General features: G+C 42.7%; 1 protein-coding gene across 2 annotated transcripts in view; it reads right to left on the minus strand.

The window, feature by feature from the left end:
- Positions 1 to 521: 521 nt before the first annotated feature.
- Positions 522 to 15,329, minus strand: part of KCNJ6 (potassium inwardly rectifying channel subfamily J member 6) — an 84,446-nt gene continuing 69,638 nt past the window's right edge. For both annotated transcript variants that reach the window (XM_044979960.1, XM_044979951.1), the window contains one exon: positions 522 to 1,368. In XM_044979960.1, coding sequence (XP_044835895.1) covers positions 1,043 to 1,368 — 326 coding nt within the window. In that variant the 3' untranslated portion in view covers positions 522 to 1,042. The remainder of the gene's footprint in view (positions 1,369 to 15,329) is intronic.

A 15,329-nucleotide genomic window follows, 5' to 3' on the forward strand; every position in this document is an offset into this window, starting at 1 on the left:
AAGAATAGCTTCCCACGGTAGTGCACTGACAGGGTCCTAGCCCAACATGAACATGCTTTTTATATTAACAGTATACCGGAGATTCTTGTGTTTTCCAAGAATCTGCCACAGTCTAATTCAGGCTGAACTGCCAAAAATAGCCAGGACTGGTTTACCCTATAATATTACAAAAGATAGAATCATTTTTGTAAACAGTTTCACAGTATATCAGTAATGTTTCAATTTCTCCCCCCTACCCTCCCCCCTAGACTTATGGCTTTTTAGAATCAGTAAAATGATTTGGTAGGGAGACAGTGAGGTCTTCTAAATAGCTGCCAGTCTGGTACACTGAAGAAAATGTTGTGCACTAAAAGGGCCAGATATATAGGGGAGAAACTAATATACTCCAAATATTAAAACAGAAATGCCTATTCAATTTTTTGCATCCCAATATTTCTAGAATTATGTATCTAAACCTACATTAATTACACATCCATGTACATTATTTAGAAGTTCTTTACTACAGTACTTTTGTACATGCTGGGTTTATTACTAAATGTAAAGAGAAAGTAATTACATAAGGCATATATACAGTATCCTGTTGAACTGCAGCTCTTTCTGCTCACCTTGGTCTTAAAGCTGCAATGCCCATTTTCATTGGAGGCATCACATCCTGTTTATGAAACTGTCTTGAAATATATAAAAATTAGAGCCAAGGCCCATGGTATTAACAAACATTAATCACAGTCTTTCTTTTTATTATCCCAGATACTGAGTTTTGCCCTCCCCCTTTTTTTTGGTTCCTTTTTAAACACATCTGTGGTCATAAACTTGTATTTGTCCAGAGGAAATATGCAATTATTGAAAGGGCAGTGATCAGAGATTTCATTGTATATAAGGGATATTGCAGCTTTAACCCATGTCTTTGCTTATTTTATGAATCTCTTGATTTGTTTGGGCAGGTAGACATTTCAAACCTTAAATATTTCTTTTCTTGTCATCATCATAAAAAAAGGGAAGGATCAAAAAGAAAAAAGAGGTTGTGTGGTGAACCTCTGCTGGTTCAAACTTTGGATTCATTCTCTAAGTTTGCCACGTCACCATTCCTTTCGGTTTGGTCTTCGTGGTTCTTTCCCCTCTCTTCAGTTTCCAGGTCAGCATGCTGGTTTAGTTTGCTGGACACAGACCAAGTCAGGGGCAGTTCTGCTCGGCTGGCCATCTCTGCCAGTTCTTTGGCACTGTAAGACGGTGTGTTGGTCTCATATGTTTCATGAAAGCTGTTGTAGTCAACTTCATAAAATCCATCCTCCAGCGTGAGGACAGGTGTAAAACGATGACCCCACAGGATCTCACTGGTTACGTAAGAACTTCGCGCTTGGCATGTCATTCCTGTAAAGAGAGAGGAAAAAAAATTGTAATATGGACTGAGTGCCTCAGAATGATTCTTCTTGTTGTAGTTTTACATAGCCTCTTGGTTGTACTTAGCACTATATGATAGGAGTGATATGCCAGACAAGTCACAAGTTCACTGCCCCTCAACAATTAAAACTAGGCAAAAATTCACCATGTGTCATTTGCCAAACTTTACCTTTATTTTTTGTGGGTATGGTCCACAAAATTCTCACATTTATTTGTTAATTGGACGTAGTCTTGAATTGCATCAGCAAATAATTCTCAGTCTGCAGATGAGTCACAGTCAGTTTGCTGAGACTAGTAATCGTATTTATTTTGTTCCTTGATGGAGGACTTTTGTAACTAACTCTGCCTAGATTAGCTGAAGAACTAATATAAAAACCTTTACTCTGGTTGAGCTTCCCACTGAGAGTCTGACCCAGGGACTGACTTTGTCTTTCCCAAAGGTTTGGGACACCCTTAAAGTTAAGTCACTCTGAACCTCAAACTGGCAGTCTACTCCGAAATTGTAGCAAATCTCTCAAGCGTACGTTGTGAAAATTTGTGGCATTGGATGGAAAAGACTGGTATAAACTTCTGCCTTAACTTTTCTTCACAAGATGGCTTCCACTGGGACTTTTGCCCTTTGGAATGCTGGAAGGGGCATCAACCCTGAGGAATCCTATGGATCTTGTTAAGGAAGCTTGGGGAAAGCCAAACCAAGTTCAAACTATAGTCCAGCATGACCTCTAGATGAGGAAATGTCTGGCCACAGTGTAGAGATTTGCTCAGAAGAACCTACCTCAAATCAAACTGACCTGAGGAAGGCACTGTAATAAAGGATTAAGGGTAAGGAACATACTGGTTGTGGGAAGGGACAGGAAAAAGTGTAAGGAATGGGAGATTGAAGGTTACAAAAACATTTTCCCCCAAGTGGGATTATGAGGTGATGATGTAGCCATTTCCCTTAAATTATTTCCACATTGTTTGCACAGTTTTTGAATAACAATGGTCAAACAACTAATATAATATGGCAAGAAAACATATTATAATAAATAGCAAGATCATGTAACTGAAGAACAAAAAGTGAAACTATTTAGGAGATAATCATAGGCAATAACAAAAAAAAGAATGTTCAGTTTGGAGATAATAAAATGCAATCATTAGGATCTCGCATTGCAACTCTGCAGCTGCTCCTGCCAGTCAAATCACTCAGGGAGTTTCAGGAAGTATATAAGCTAGTGGCTGAGTATTTTGATTATTTCCAGGGATATACAAATTGCCTTAGATGAAATAATATTGCCCCTACCCCGTTTGAGCCTTTTCTCCAAGCTCAAGCAGAATCATTGCTGAGGTCTGAAAACATTTAGCTGACCTCTGTACTTTATCATTACTTTTTATTGTCGCTTATATTGGTTGCCAGTAAAAAGACATTTACTGACACTTGCCACAGTGGTACTTCTGCAGCATTCCCCGTACTTAGAATTGCAAGTAGTTGCAGCATCTCTGCTGCTACAGCATGGTGGTAACTGTTGGTGAAGGCTTTCTCATCATGATTGCCAAACCTGTGGTACCCTTCCCTTTTTGTCAGGAGCAGCAACAGAGGTGCCAAAATATCACGAGAGGTTGGTTTCACAGTGTTTGCTACCCAACAAGAAGAAGAGGAATCCTAGAAATCTTACAAGAGATTCTGTTCTAGAGAGATTTCTACTACAATTTCAGTCTAAAGAGAGTCTACTACTTTTTGATAGTTTCGCGGTAAGCATCAAACCATTTGCTCATTTGAACTGAACCTCCAGGTATTTGAAGAATCACTGTCATTCATCCACTCAAATGTCATGAAGACTTCTCTGTGAAATGAAGGGCAAAGTGTGGAGATATATATTTTTCAATTTGTCTATTACCCAGTGAGTGAAACATAAACCTCCCCTGTTCAGCCAAGTGAGGGAAAAAAAGAAGATAGATTTTTTTTTTTGGTCATGGTGTGGGATGTTCTTATGAATGAAAATGAGGTTGCTTCATCTAGGTTGCCTAGGACCTTCATAGAGAAGTGAAGACCTGAAAACCAGAGACAGGGTGAATGAGCAGGGAAACTGATAAACTGATATTCTTTAGGGCTTATCTGCTACTTTTCACTCAATCTCTTGAGTTTCTGAACTGTGTTTCTGGTCCTTCAGAAGTATGAGCTCTCGGAGATTCTGGGTCAAATTTTGAAAGCAGGGTAAAAATTAATCCACAAAAATGTCTGCAAACAAAAGAACCTGCTTAAATGAAAATGGCCAATTTTTATGAAAAAAAGAAATGGAGAAGTTATACATGCAGATACCCCCTTTATATATGCAAATCTTGAGTTTTTTTCAGGCAAACATGCATTTTTGTGGTCTACACAACTTTGAATATGTGGCCCTGTAGTAGGGTGACCATATTTTCCAAAGGGAAAATGGGACACCACATGGGGCTGGTCCGAGACACTCACCCAAGTCCTGCCTCCCGCCCCCCACAAGGCTGTTTCTGGTCGCTCCAACCCTGCCTCCCCTTCCTGTGCTGGGCTGGCATCACCACTCTCTCCCCCCATGTTCCTCAGCACCACACCCCACTTTTTTGACAACTGGCAAGAGCAAATGGGCCAAATGCCCATTTTTGGGAGGAAAAAAAAAAGGCTGGGACAGGGTTTAAAAAAGGGACTGTCTCAGCCAAAATGGGACATATGACCACCCTACGCTGTAGCATTTAATGTATCTAAACTGATCTCTATTGGTAGTTGGTGTTTAAACTATGATATTTGACTGTTTACTGGCATTTGTTTCAAATCATGAGATAGCAACTGAGGCAGCAAGATTATGCCACTACTACTTCTGCTTCACAACATTACCATCTTGGGCCCCGACCCTGCAATGAGCTCTGCACTGGCAGATCCCCAATGCCTACATAGAGCCTCATTGACTTCCATTAGGTTCTGAATGGGTTAAGCCTTGGTTTTTACACTGATAGCAACACAAGTTTCAGCTGGAAATGCTGCTCTGCACTTTCCGACCCTAAACTGCTTTTAGTGTATCTGGCTACCAGAGTCTGCCCCAATGACAGCTGTGCTTTTCAGTGGTAGGCAATTCCTGTATATGGTTTGCAAAACGTTTAAGGGCCCTTTGGTGTGAAGAGTGCAAGTTATTAATAGTAAAATGTGTGGTGACTAGCAGACTCTCTATTCGTGATAGGATACAGAAACAAGAGGGGGAAAGCATGTGTACTTGGCTTCATCAGCTATGCAGATCAGATGAACCAGGCTGACTGTGATGAGTAATTCTGTTGTTCTGTTTACACATTGTGGAGGGACCGCCGAATTGGAAAGGTAACAAAGACCTAACATAAGGAAATGAAATAAAATAAACAAATACAGTTGCATAACTGAAGAACCAAAATCTGCAGCTATCTACAGAAAACACTAGTGGGCAAAGATAGAGTTGAATGATTTAAAGTGTTCTGCTCGTAAAAGCATGTGGAACAAAGGTGGAGCTGATTGGGGGATGGCCATAGGAGGAGAGTTACTCTTGCTTTCCTTGGTATACAATGTATTTAACTGATCTGGTCGATGATAATTTTCCAGGTGTCATCTTCTATCTTAGACCACTGCTTAATGAGCTACAGTATCATTCTCAGACTTGCTCTTGAATCCCCCCTCTTTCCCATGTTTTCATCTTAGGGCAAGTCTACACTACAGTGCTACATTAGCATAACTGCACCGGTGCCGCTGCGTCACTGTAATGTGTCTGGTGAAGATGTGCTACGCCGACGGGAAAGAGTTCTCCCATTGGAATGATTACTCCACCTCGGTGAGAAGTGCTGGTGTGGAAAGGGTGAAACTTGCGTGACTTGGGGGTGGGTGTGTGTGTGTGCACATTTTCACACCTTTGAGCAATGTAAGTTAGATCAACTTAAGCGGTAGTGTAGACCTGCCTGTAGTTGGCCTGATGTGTCCACTCACATTAGGTGTCTATGGATATGGGTTCAAAGCATAGCAATCTTCTCATGTACAGCAAATGCCATTCTGGGATGTATTAGCAGGAGTGTTGTAAGCAAGACACAAGAAATAATTTTCCCCCTCTACTCCTCACCGATAAAGCCTCAGCTGGAGTATTGTGTTCAGTTCTGGGTGCCACATTTCAGGAAAGATATGGACAAATGGGAGAAAGTCCATAGAAGAGCAACAAAAATAATGAAAGGTCTAGAAAACATGACCTATGAGGGAAGATTGAAAAAATTGAGTTTGTTTAGTCTGGAGAAGAGAAGACTGAGGGGGGACATGATACCAATTTTCAAGTACATAAAAGGTTGTTACAAGGAGGGAGGTGAAAAATTGTTTTCCTTAACCTCTGAGGATAGGAGAAGAAGCAATGGGCTTAAATTGCAGCAAAAACCTCCATCAGGAGTTGGAGACCATCTGTGTATTCTTGGTAGGAACTGGAACATAGGCAGTCTGGCCTAATGGGCAGAGAAGGTGTCAGGACTAGTGGGCAGAACAGGCATACAGGTTGGGGAATGGAAGATGAAGTCAGAGCCAGAGTCAACTGCCAAATACCGCAACCAAGGGGTTGTCAGACTCAGGACCAGGAATCGATGCTGAGGACTGGAGTTGGGATTAAATACGAATGCCAGAGCCCAGGGTTGAGCCAGAATCAGAAGTCAGAGCTGGGGTCAGATACCAAGTGCCAGGGTCAAGGGTCGAGCCAGAGATTTGGAGTCAGGATTGGTAGCCGATGGTCAGGAGCAAGGTGAAAGAGCAGGAACCGGAGAGAGGCAAGGAGTCGGCATGGAGAAGGAGCAAGGTACAAGCTAGGAGTGAGGAGCCGGAATCAGGAACAGGTCTGGATCAGGATTGCAGGAGGCAGCCAAGAGTATGGTCTGATATGGCGGCGGCAGCAGCAGGAGGTCTGCGCAATTGCTCGGACAGTCCACCTGGGTAATTTCCATGCTTAAGTAGCAGGTATAAGCCAATCAGCTAACTGCAGGCCTTGGGTGCTCCAACAGAACTTCATGTGGGACCTGACTTTTCAGGTTTAGCGAGATGCTGCTTCACCTATCTCCCCGGTGGCAACGAGGGTGAATGAGAAATCCAGGTCCCCTACAGCCCCTGGCTCTACCCCTGTACCCTCAATCCGTACAGTTCTTCCCCTTCTCTAGTGCTCTTTCCACATCTGGATTTTTTTTTCTGCTTCTTCTTCTCCCTTTGGTGAGATGACCATTTTCTACAAGGGGAGAGAATTTTCTTCTGTGGGGAAGCAGCCAAGGGAAAATAGTTGTGATGTTTGGAGGATTTTTGCATTTTGTCCATCATAAGGATGGGGGTGGAGCTGTTGTAGAATCTGCAGCTGATGTATTCATCCTCCTCGGCTCGTAGCATTATTCTCCTTTGGCTGCATAGTGCTGTAGTCTCGGCCATCCAGTGATATGTCTGGAATAATATGGAGGCCCACGTGTGGCCATTTGAGGGCAAATTTTCAAAGGGTAAAGGCCTGTTTGTACTCAGCCAAAAACACAAGACAACATTTATGAATGCAATTTTGCACACAGACCTATTCTTGAAGAAGTATCCCAGAACAGCAGCGAGGAAACACTTGCCGTGTCAGCTACACACACACTCACTTTTGTTATCCATTAGTTGCAATTTACGAAACACATGTAAATATTGCTGTCTTGGACAGGTCACTTCACCTCTCTGTGCCTAAAATGGAGAGAATCCAGATCCACCCCACCGGGGTACTGAGACTTTTAATTAATGTTTGTAATGCTCTATAGTAGTCCCATTTATTTTAGAGGTGCAGCACCATGAACAAAGGCTCCTTTGGTCTGAAGAGCTGTGGCTGGCTCGTGGCACATATGTGGCATAGGGACAGTACTCCTCTCTGACTCCCTCTCCTCTGATATCCTCCTACACTTGCCATGTTAAGAACCCAGGAAATTACATACCTCTCAAAAGAGTTTTTGTTAATAAAGTTGGTTAAAATCCCTCACTACACAGACTCTTAGAATCAGGGAATGGCAGACCTTTGAACTATACCTTAATGCCCCCACAGCACTGTCCTACAGCCTGTGATAAACTCCACATCTTCACAGGGAATGTGCTGCTGCTTCAGACCAACAGAGAAACACACTATTCACCGCACGTTAATTGCCCTCACAGTATGCCACAAAACTTTAATTGCGGCCTCATACTTGTGTCAGAAACACACAACACACGACACATTTGGTCAACACAGAATATCTGCTGATGTTGCTGAGACTGTGGGTACATTCAGACTACCTGCCGTATCAGCAGGTAGCTATTGATTTATCAGGGATCGATATATCGCATCTTGTTGAGACGCGATATATCGATCCCCAAACGTGCTCCCCATCAACTCCGGAAATCCACCAGAGTGAGTGGCGGTAGCGGAGTCGACGGGGGAGCCGCGGCCATCGATCCCGCGCCGTGAGGATGGGAGGTTAATCAGAATAAGATATGTTGACTTCAGCTACGGTATTCCCGTAGCTGAAGTTGCATATCTTACACCGACCCCCACCTCCCCAAGTGTAGACCAGGCCTGTGTTGTGTTTTCCTGTTAGGGAGATTAATGTCATCACTCCTTGGGTTAATTTGCTTTCCTTTTTGTATTGTGCTCATTTGCTCCTTCAGCGTCCCATTTGCATTCTTCATTGAAATTTGTTCAATAGAAAACCCCTGTATGCTCCATGACTAGGGTGACCAGAAGCAAATGTGAAAAATCGGGACAGGGGATGGGCAGTAATAGGAACCTATATAAGAAAAAGACCCCAAAATTGGGACTGTCCCTATGAAATCAGGACATCTGGTCACCCTATCTGTGACAGACCCAGACCAGTTGGGTGCAGGAGTCTGGTAGAAGGAAAACATACTGGGCACTGAATGAATAGTTTTCTGTTCCCTGAGTGACCAGGGCAGGGGCTGCCCGAGAGCAGTCAGGAAGGTGCTAGAAGCAGTGAAGTCAGGCAGACTCCATAAGACACCTGGAACCAATTAAGAACTGATTAGAAGCAATCAAGGGAAACAGGCTAATCAGATCACCTGAAGCCCATTTAGAACCAGCTGGGACTAGTTTAAAAAGAAGCTCCTCAGAGAGGCCGGCTGGTAGGAGCTAGGAGTAAGAAGATGTGTTGTGAGAAGACTGGGAGAAAGAAGGTGCTCAGTGACAGATCCGGGAGGACAAGCATGGTCAGGTACCAAGGGGGGGCTAGGAGGATCCATTTGGGGAAGTAGCCCAGGGAAGGGCTATAGCTCCGGTAGTATAGGAAAACTACCTGTTGCTGGTGCCATTAGGGTCCCTCTGGAACCCAGAGAAGAGGGCTGGCCCAGGTTTCCCACAACCCTCCCCACATCTCTGCAAAAACGCTCCCTGAGTAGGAAGACAGGGACTAAAGAGGGCTCTTACACCAAACCCATTGATTGGCTGATGATGGAGGATCAGTAAGCTGTAACCCTTGCCTCTAGGAGGGGAGAGAAGCTACATTGAGGCTCACAGCAAACCTCTGAGGCAAGCCCTAACTGCCTAGAAGCGCAGGACCTCCCGAGGCAAAGCTGGAGCTCTGCTACAGCTCATATAAAGTAAGTAATATGCCCTCTAAAATACACTGAAGAAATACTATTGCATTTGAAGTACTCTCCATTTCCCCCTGCTCTTTCTTTATGGTCATTCTTAATGCAAGTGCGATCTTTTGCCCCAGATGTCAAGATCTGAACTAGCTAAAACGAATGTGACATTCACAGAAGCATGACGTTCATCAGCAAACTTACGATCACAATACAGAAGAGCTGGTGTAAGCTGTTAGGAAATTATTTTGAAAAGTTGTCTGAGACAGGCTGCTGTGATTGTATAATCTACATCTTTGTGGGCCATATGCTACTTTTGCTTCACAAACACCAAGGGGATTTATGCATGTGGATTGAGGGCTTAGAAAGTGTTCCCAGTTGCTGAACTATAATAGTTTGAGAATGTGCTACCTCCCAAACCAAGCCAAGTGAAAATGTTTTTATAAAGCTTTTCGATAAACATCAGTCTTATTAACAAATGAGACATTATTTTGTGCCCAGTTGGAGTAACTTGTACATACTTAAACATGATAGACATATGGTTAGCACTTTACAATTTTTTATTATTTGTAAAATTCATCAAAGCAACATGGCTTATAAATCATGTCCTCCATTCAGCAAAGTAACTATATATTATGAATCAAGTTTTACTCTGTCACACTGCGGTGCTACTATATAGCATATGTGTTTAATATTGTTACCCCTTTATCAAGCAAGAACAGATTTTGGGGTTCTCTGGGTTGGCTTCTTGGAAGCAGAAATTGGTGACACGGAATCCGGGTACTTTCTTAATGTAATATATTTATTTATGAAATGTGCATGGGTCCTGTGTCCTTGAAGGGAGACAGCTCCCTTTTTACAGACCCTTCTATAGAGATATTGCTGCCTTGGGACTCTGTTTCCCTAGGGTCTCACAACTCTAAATTACTTCATTTTCTCTTTCACCCTAAGTTTACATCTGGGAAGCTCCTCTACCTCAAAGCCTCTCATCTGGGACCACATAGTTAAAAATGAGTCTGGGTATCAACCCACCTTTTGAAAGTAGCTACTTTGCAATATAAAAATAACCCTGAGACCTTTAACTGCCAGACAAAGGAACATGCTCTAACCCACATTGTTTCGATAATGTGTGGGTGAGTATTTATATGTTAATGATCCCCAATGGACAAGCCACTGGCACCTTTTGGCATATCCATATATCTGTAAGTATGTGGGTATGTTTATAATGTAAACTGTAAAGTAAAAATCATGCTATGTATAAAATCTGTGGGTCTGACTTTTCAGAGGCTGAGCATCTGTAGCTCCTATTGACTTCAAATGGAATTGTGACTGTTCAGCAATCAGGCCCTGTATCTATATCTGTATCCCTTCATATACAGATACAATTATTCTATGGTCATGGCTCCCCAGTTAAGTTTATGAGCCGGGATGCATTATGATCTATTTAGTAGAACCGGTCAGAACAATTCCAATGAAACGTGTATTTTTTTTGGTCAGAATCTGCTAATTTGTTGACATCAAAACATTCTGTGGAGATGTGCTGACAAAGTGCTAGAGGACCCTGCCTGCTTTCCTGGCAGCTTGCATGCCCACATCCAGGGTCCATTGCTGCAGGACTGGGAACACCAGAGCTTCCAGGTCTGCAGCTCTTATGGAGTATGCCAGGAACACTACCTTGGAGTTGGGGCTTCCAGTGTCCATGGCTCTGTCACGGCCCCACCATGCTGACTGTCCCAGAGCCAGGGCTCTACCCCCTTTTTAGGGCAAATTTCAAAGTTGTTGTGTTCGCTACGAATAGGAATGAAACCAAATGAAGAAATATCAAAGTCCTCTTCCCAGCTCAAATATGAAATGTTAATGTCTCTTCCCTTTCCCTATCTAGTTAAAACATCTTCAGAACTAGAATGTAGGCTATTTTTGAAGCAAATAAGTTGAAATAAAGCAAAGTTATTAACAATTGTGTGTGTGTGTGTGTGTGTGTGTGTGTGTGTGTGTGTGTGTGTGTGTGTGTGAGAGAGAGAGAGACAGACAGACTTCTGAGTGCTCTCTAGTCGCTGGTTAGAGCTTTAAGAGACTAAAACAAAAAGTTACTTCTGCTGCTGGCAGCAGTTGGTAGTTCTACTTTAGTTCAGGTGGGAGAGGCATTTTGAGACATAAGGAGCAGGGTTCTAGTGTATTGTATGGTTTAGGAATTGTATGGTTTATTCAGCAGTGGTATAATTTGTTGGTAGTAATAGAGTTGTTGCATGATGGCATTAAAAATTATTGTGGTTTGAAATTTTGACGACTGTCCAATTTTAATGGGGTCTCTCCTCGGTGGGTGAGAACAGGGGTCCTGGGGGAATCTTTTTTGCTCAATATTAGTCAGATTTTTTTTAATAAATGAGGAAATCAAGAGACCAAAATAATTAACTTTAAGTTAATTGAAATTAAAATGGGTAGCTAAAATGTAAAAGGAATGTTTAGAGTCCATAAAATTCCTGGGTTTAAAATGGCTGGACATGTCCAACAGAGAATTCCCCCTATGCAGGGGAACTTTCTGCCAGCACAAATCTGGTGGAGGCAGCTCTGTAGCCTCCTGCACCAGCTGTCCCTCTCTACCACCCTCTATCTCCTGGTATAGCAAGAGGAGAGGGGATGGACCAGAGTGTGGTAATGGAGGAGAGCTCTACTTCGCCCAGTTCTCCAATGGTCTAAATTAGAACTACTTCCCTGCAGCTCTCACTTATACTGGGGCCAGGTGACTTCAGACCAAGGAGTTGCAACCACTCCCCGACATCTCCCCCAATTTAGTGAGTCTGAGCTCTGATCAGAAACAGGAGAATCTGCCTCATGGCCTTTAGAAGCTGTAGTGCTTACGATATAAGATTATCCCTGTTAGATGAGTTAATTGGGGCAGATCTTAAGCTAGCATAAATTCTTGTAGCTCTGTTGGCTTCAATGGAGCTAGGTCAATGTCATTACTGTGCCAAGGGTGTTCCAGGCATGGTTCAAAGACTTTGATCCAGGCCCTCCCCCCCGCCTCCGGTGCTACAAAAAAACCAAACCAAAACCAGAAATGCCAGCATTATCACCACACAGTACTTTTACAAAGGGACTTTCCTAGCCTTCTTTGGAGCAATCTCGTTAATTATATCATCCCTCACTATCTGCCTTGCTTCCAAGTTCTCTATAGAACAGGGTTAGTCAATAGGCAGACCATGGGCCAAATCTGGACAGCCAGATGCTTTTGAATGGACCCCAAAATATTTTTATTTAGTTACTATGATTATTTATTTTATTTTATTTTATTATTATTTTCTCTGGCGTCTGGACCTTGACTATACTTTGATCAAAAAATCTGGACCTTGACCAAAAAACTAATTGACTCCCTTGGCTGTAGAAATAACTGCCATATCTCTTAACCTTTTCTGCCCTATGGACATTCTTAGATAGGTCTTGATTAATTTTAGCTTGCTGAAACTCCTTTCATTAGCAGCCATGGTTACAGGCAGACAGCAAAAAATATGGAGTGCTGTTTCTGTGTTAGGGAAGTTTGCATCTAAAGACCTTTTGTGAATGTAGGTAAGCAGATCAGTGAACACCTTCATCCTTGAAGATTTGCTTGCAAAAATTGGTGAAGGGCTCAATCTCATTATCTAAATTCTCAGAGTTTAAATCCTCAGGATAGCTGGTTGCTAAATTTTGCCACAAGTACTCCTGTTCTTTTTACGGTTACAGACTAACATGGCTGCTACTCTAAAACAATCTTTAATGTATTTGTCCTCTGACAGAGAGGATAAGCAACAGATACTAAGTGACTTGCCTGTGATCACATGGGAAGTCTGTGGCAGAGCCAGGAATTGAAAACCACCTCTCCCAAGTTCCAGGGTTAGCACCTTATCCACCTGCCTCTCAATATATATAAATGTGTTTAGAAACTGTCTGAAAGATTAAGTGAAACAGTGTGACTGACTTTGCGCCGTCTGTCAGAACATTAGACAAGGACAGTGTTTCAGTAGATTGTTAGCACTTTGTCTCATAGCCAGCATTCAAGGTTTGCTTAAGCTTAGCATGTACACAGTGCAGTCTACAGAAAATGACAACATGGGATATAATAGTTCCCTAGGGCCATTATTCACAATGTGGGCGAAGTTACAAACCAGCCCCTTGACTGATTAGGATCAATAACAAAGCTGACACTGGGTCCAGATTCGTCAGAGTTGAAAAGTGGCACATGCACAGTTAATTTGGGATTACATTTTGTTTGTACCGTCTATTGGTATTTAGGCTTGTCTCTCAGCACTGGTTTACAAGGCTGCAGATTTCAGTGTGGTGACCTACTGTGACTTGACACATTTCCTCACAGCAGGCCTAATGGAAGATTTCACACCCACGCACACCATAATGTGTTGTGTCACGCTGCCCCACTGTATGTGAGTGCACTTTATGTGATGGGAGACGGCAAACGCAAAACCATAAGGGGTAGAAAAGGCTAGAAAAAAATTGTTACTGTGGAATCCTGGAACACAAACTTTGTGGCCAAGGTGCCACGAACTTCAGCACCAGTTCAATCTTTGTTTTCATGGCCTTTTTACTGGGGACTGGTCTCTGTCTTTTTCATTTCATATTTAGTGTCTGTGATAAAGCATATTCCACTAGGTGGCTGTTTCAAAATGAAATCAGGATGCCCTGATTTTGAGTCCTGATTTTATGATATTATGAATGCCACATACAGGGGCCGCCAGTTTCTTACTGCATCTTTTTGGTTGGCGGTGGTCACAAAGTCAAAAAGATGAGAGGCTGACTTTGATTGAGATACCCTGCGTCTGAATGAAACCACCTTCTTGGGTGTACAAAATTGCCAGGACATTTCATGAGAATAGCCCCATTTAAACTGTCCACTAGAAAGGTGGCTTTCCAGTTTAAGTTGGCTCCATCTGTAGTGTGAGACTTTCACTTAATAATGTGGGGCCAGATTCTCTGTCAGTGTAATGGGTTCAGCTCCAGGGAATTCAGAAGTTTCACTCATTTATAGCAATACAGGATTTGGTTCAGAGTCCCTGACCATGTGCTGAGACTTCCCCCCACACACATGCCTGCTCTGCCTCCTACACTCATATTAGAGCTAGTGTTTAGGGGCTTTTTGTTGTTGTTGCATCACCTTATTACTCCAAAGTGCAGTTTCTAATACACCCTGCTTTCAGTCTGATCTGAAACACTAAGCACAGAATTCTTTGCATTCAGGGGGTATAGACTTCCTGTGCATCCTCCCTGTATCATGGCTATTTTGCATGGTGGAACCAAACTGTTTAGTTGCACTAAGGGCTCACCATACCCGACGTGTGTGTGTGTGTGTGTGTGTTTGTATTGGGAGGGGAAAAAGGGGCAGGATTACATACCCCTGTAAGAATGGCTGGTTTTATAACATTGATTCTACCTCCAGACTGTGTCGTGTGAAAATGAAAAGCAATGACCTTTTTTCACTGAATATTTGAGACCACTACCCAGCTAACAATATTTAATCTTCATTGAAGCCACAGATCTGGTACATGCCCAGCAAACCAAACAACCTGATGTATGAATTTTGATCATTTTGTGAATTGTGCCATTTTCAAGACTAAATGGGATAAAATGAATGACGGTTGCCTTTTTTCTGCCGGCTAATCTGTGACATCTAATCAGATCTAATAACGAAGTCCTGACCAGAGAGAAGTGTGTGTTCCAGGGCTGGTACTCTGAGTCCTTGGAAGCAGTCAGCTCAATTCTGCAGAGTGGGAACATGAAGTACAGTACTAGGATGTTGTATCCTCCTCTGTGTTTGACTAGTCTGGAATATTTACAGTTTCATTGGTGGTTTGGATATTAAACCAACACCAAGCAGGAGATGGAGTTTATTGCTGTATTTCTACTCCAGAACTGCTCCGAGAAGACAGAAGCATAACGCTTGATTTAAAAAGCTGCAATAAAGTGGCTATCTTCAGTGACTCCACTTTTAAAATATGAGGCTCGGATGAAATAAAAGACTCATCCTGACCTTTTAAAATCCTTTAGAAAATACATCCTGTTGATCAGTGGAATTCCTCCTTTAATTCTGGCCTGCAGATGGGTCTTTCTCCAGCGATGCTGCAGTGTCACTGCTAGATCTGCTTGCAGCTTCCTGAGTAGCAGTAGGGAACAGGTAGCAAAAGGATAGTGTTCCAGCTGAGCCTCCTGCTGCCGCTTCACTTGAATTAAGTCTCTGCAAGATATTTTGCTGCTGTTGCTGCTGCAACCATGTCACCAGGGGAAGGCTACTGGGAGAGGCTGGGCCAGAGGGTTCAGTTATGGCTTTGGGCTGAGTGTGGGAGAGGAAAACTGCAAGTGTATCAAGATTTACAGT

The sequence above is a fragment of the Mauremys mutica genome, chromosome 1 (genome assembly GCF_020497125.1).
Source record: "Mauremys mutica isolate MM-2020 ecotype Southern chromosome 1, ASM2049712v1, whole genome shotgun sequence".
Lineage (NCBI taxonomy): Eukaryota > Metazoa > Chordata > Testudines > Geoemydidae > Mauremys > Mauremys mutica.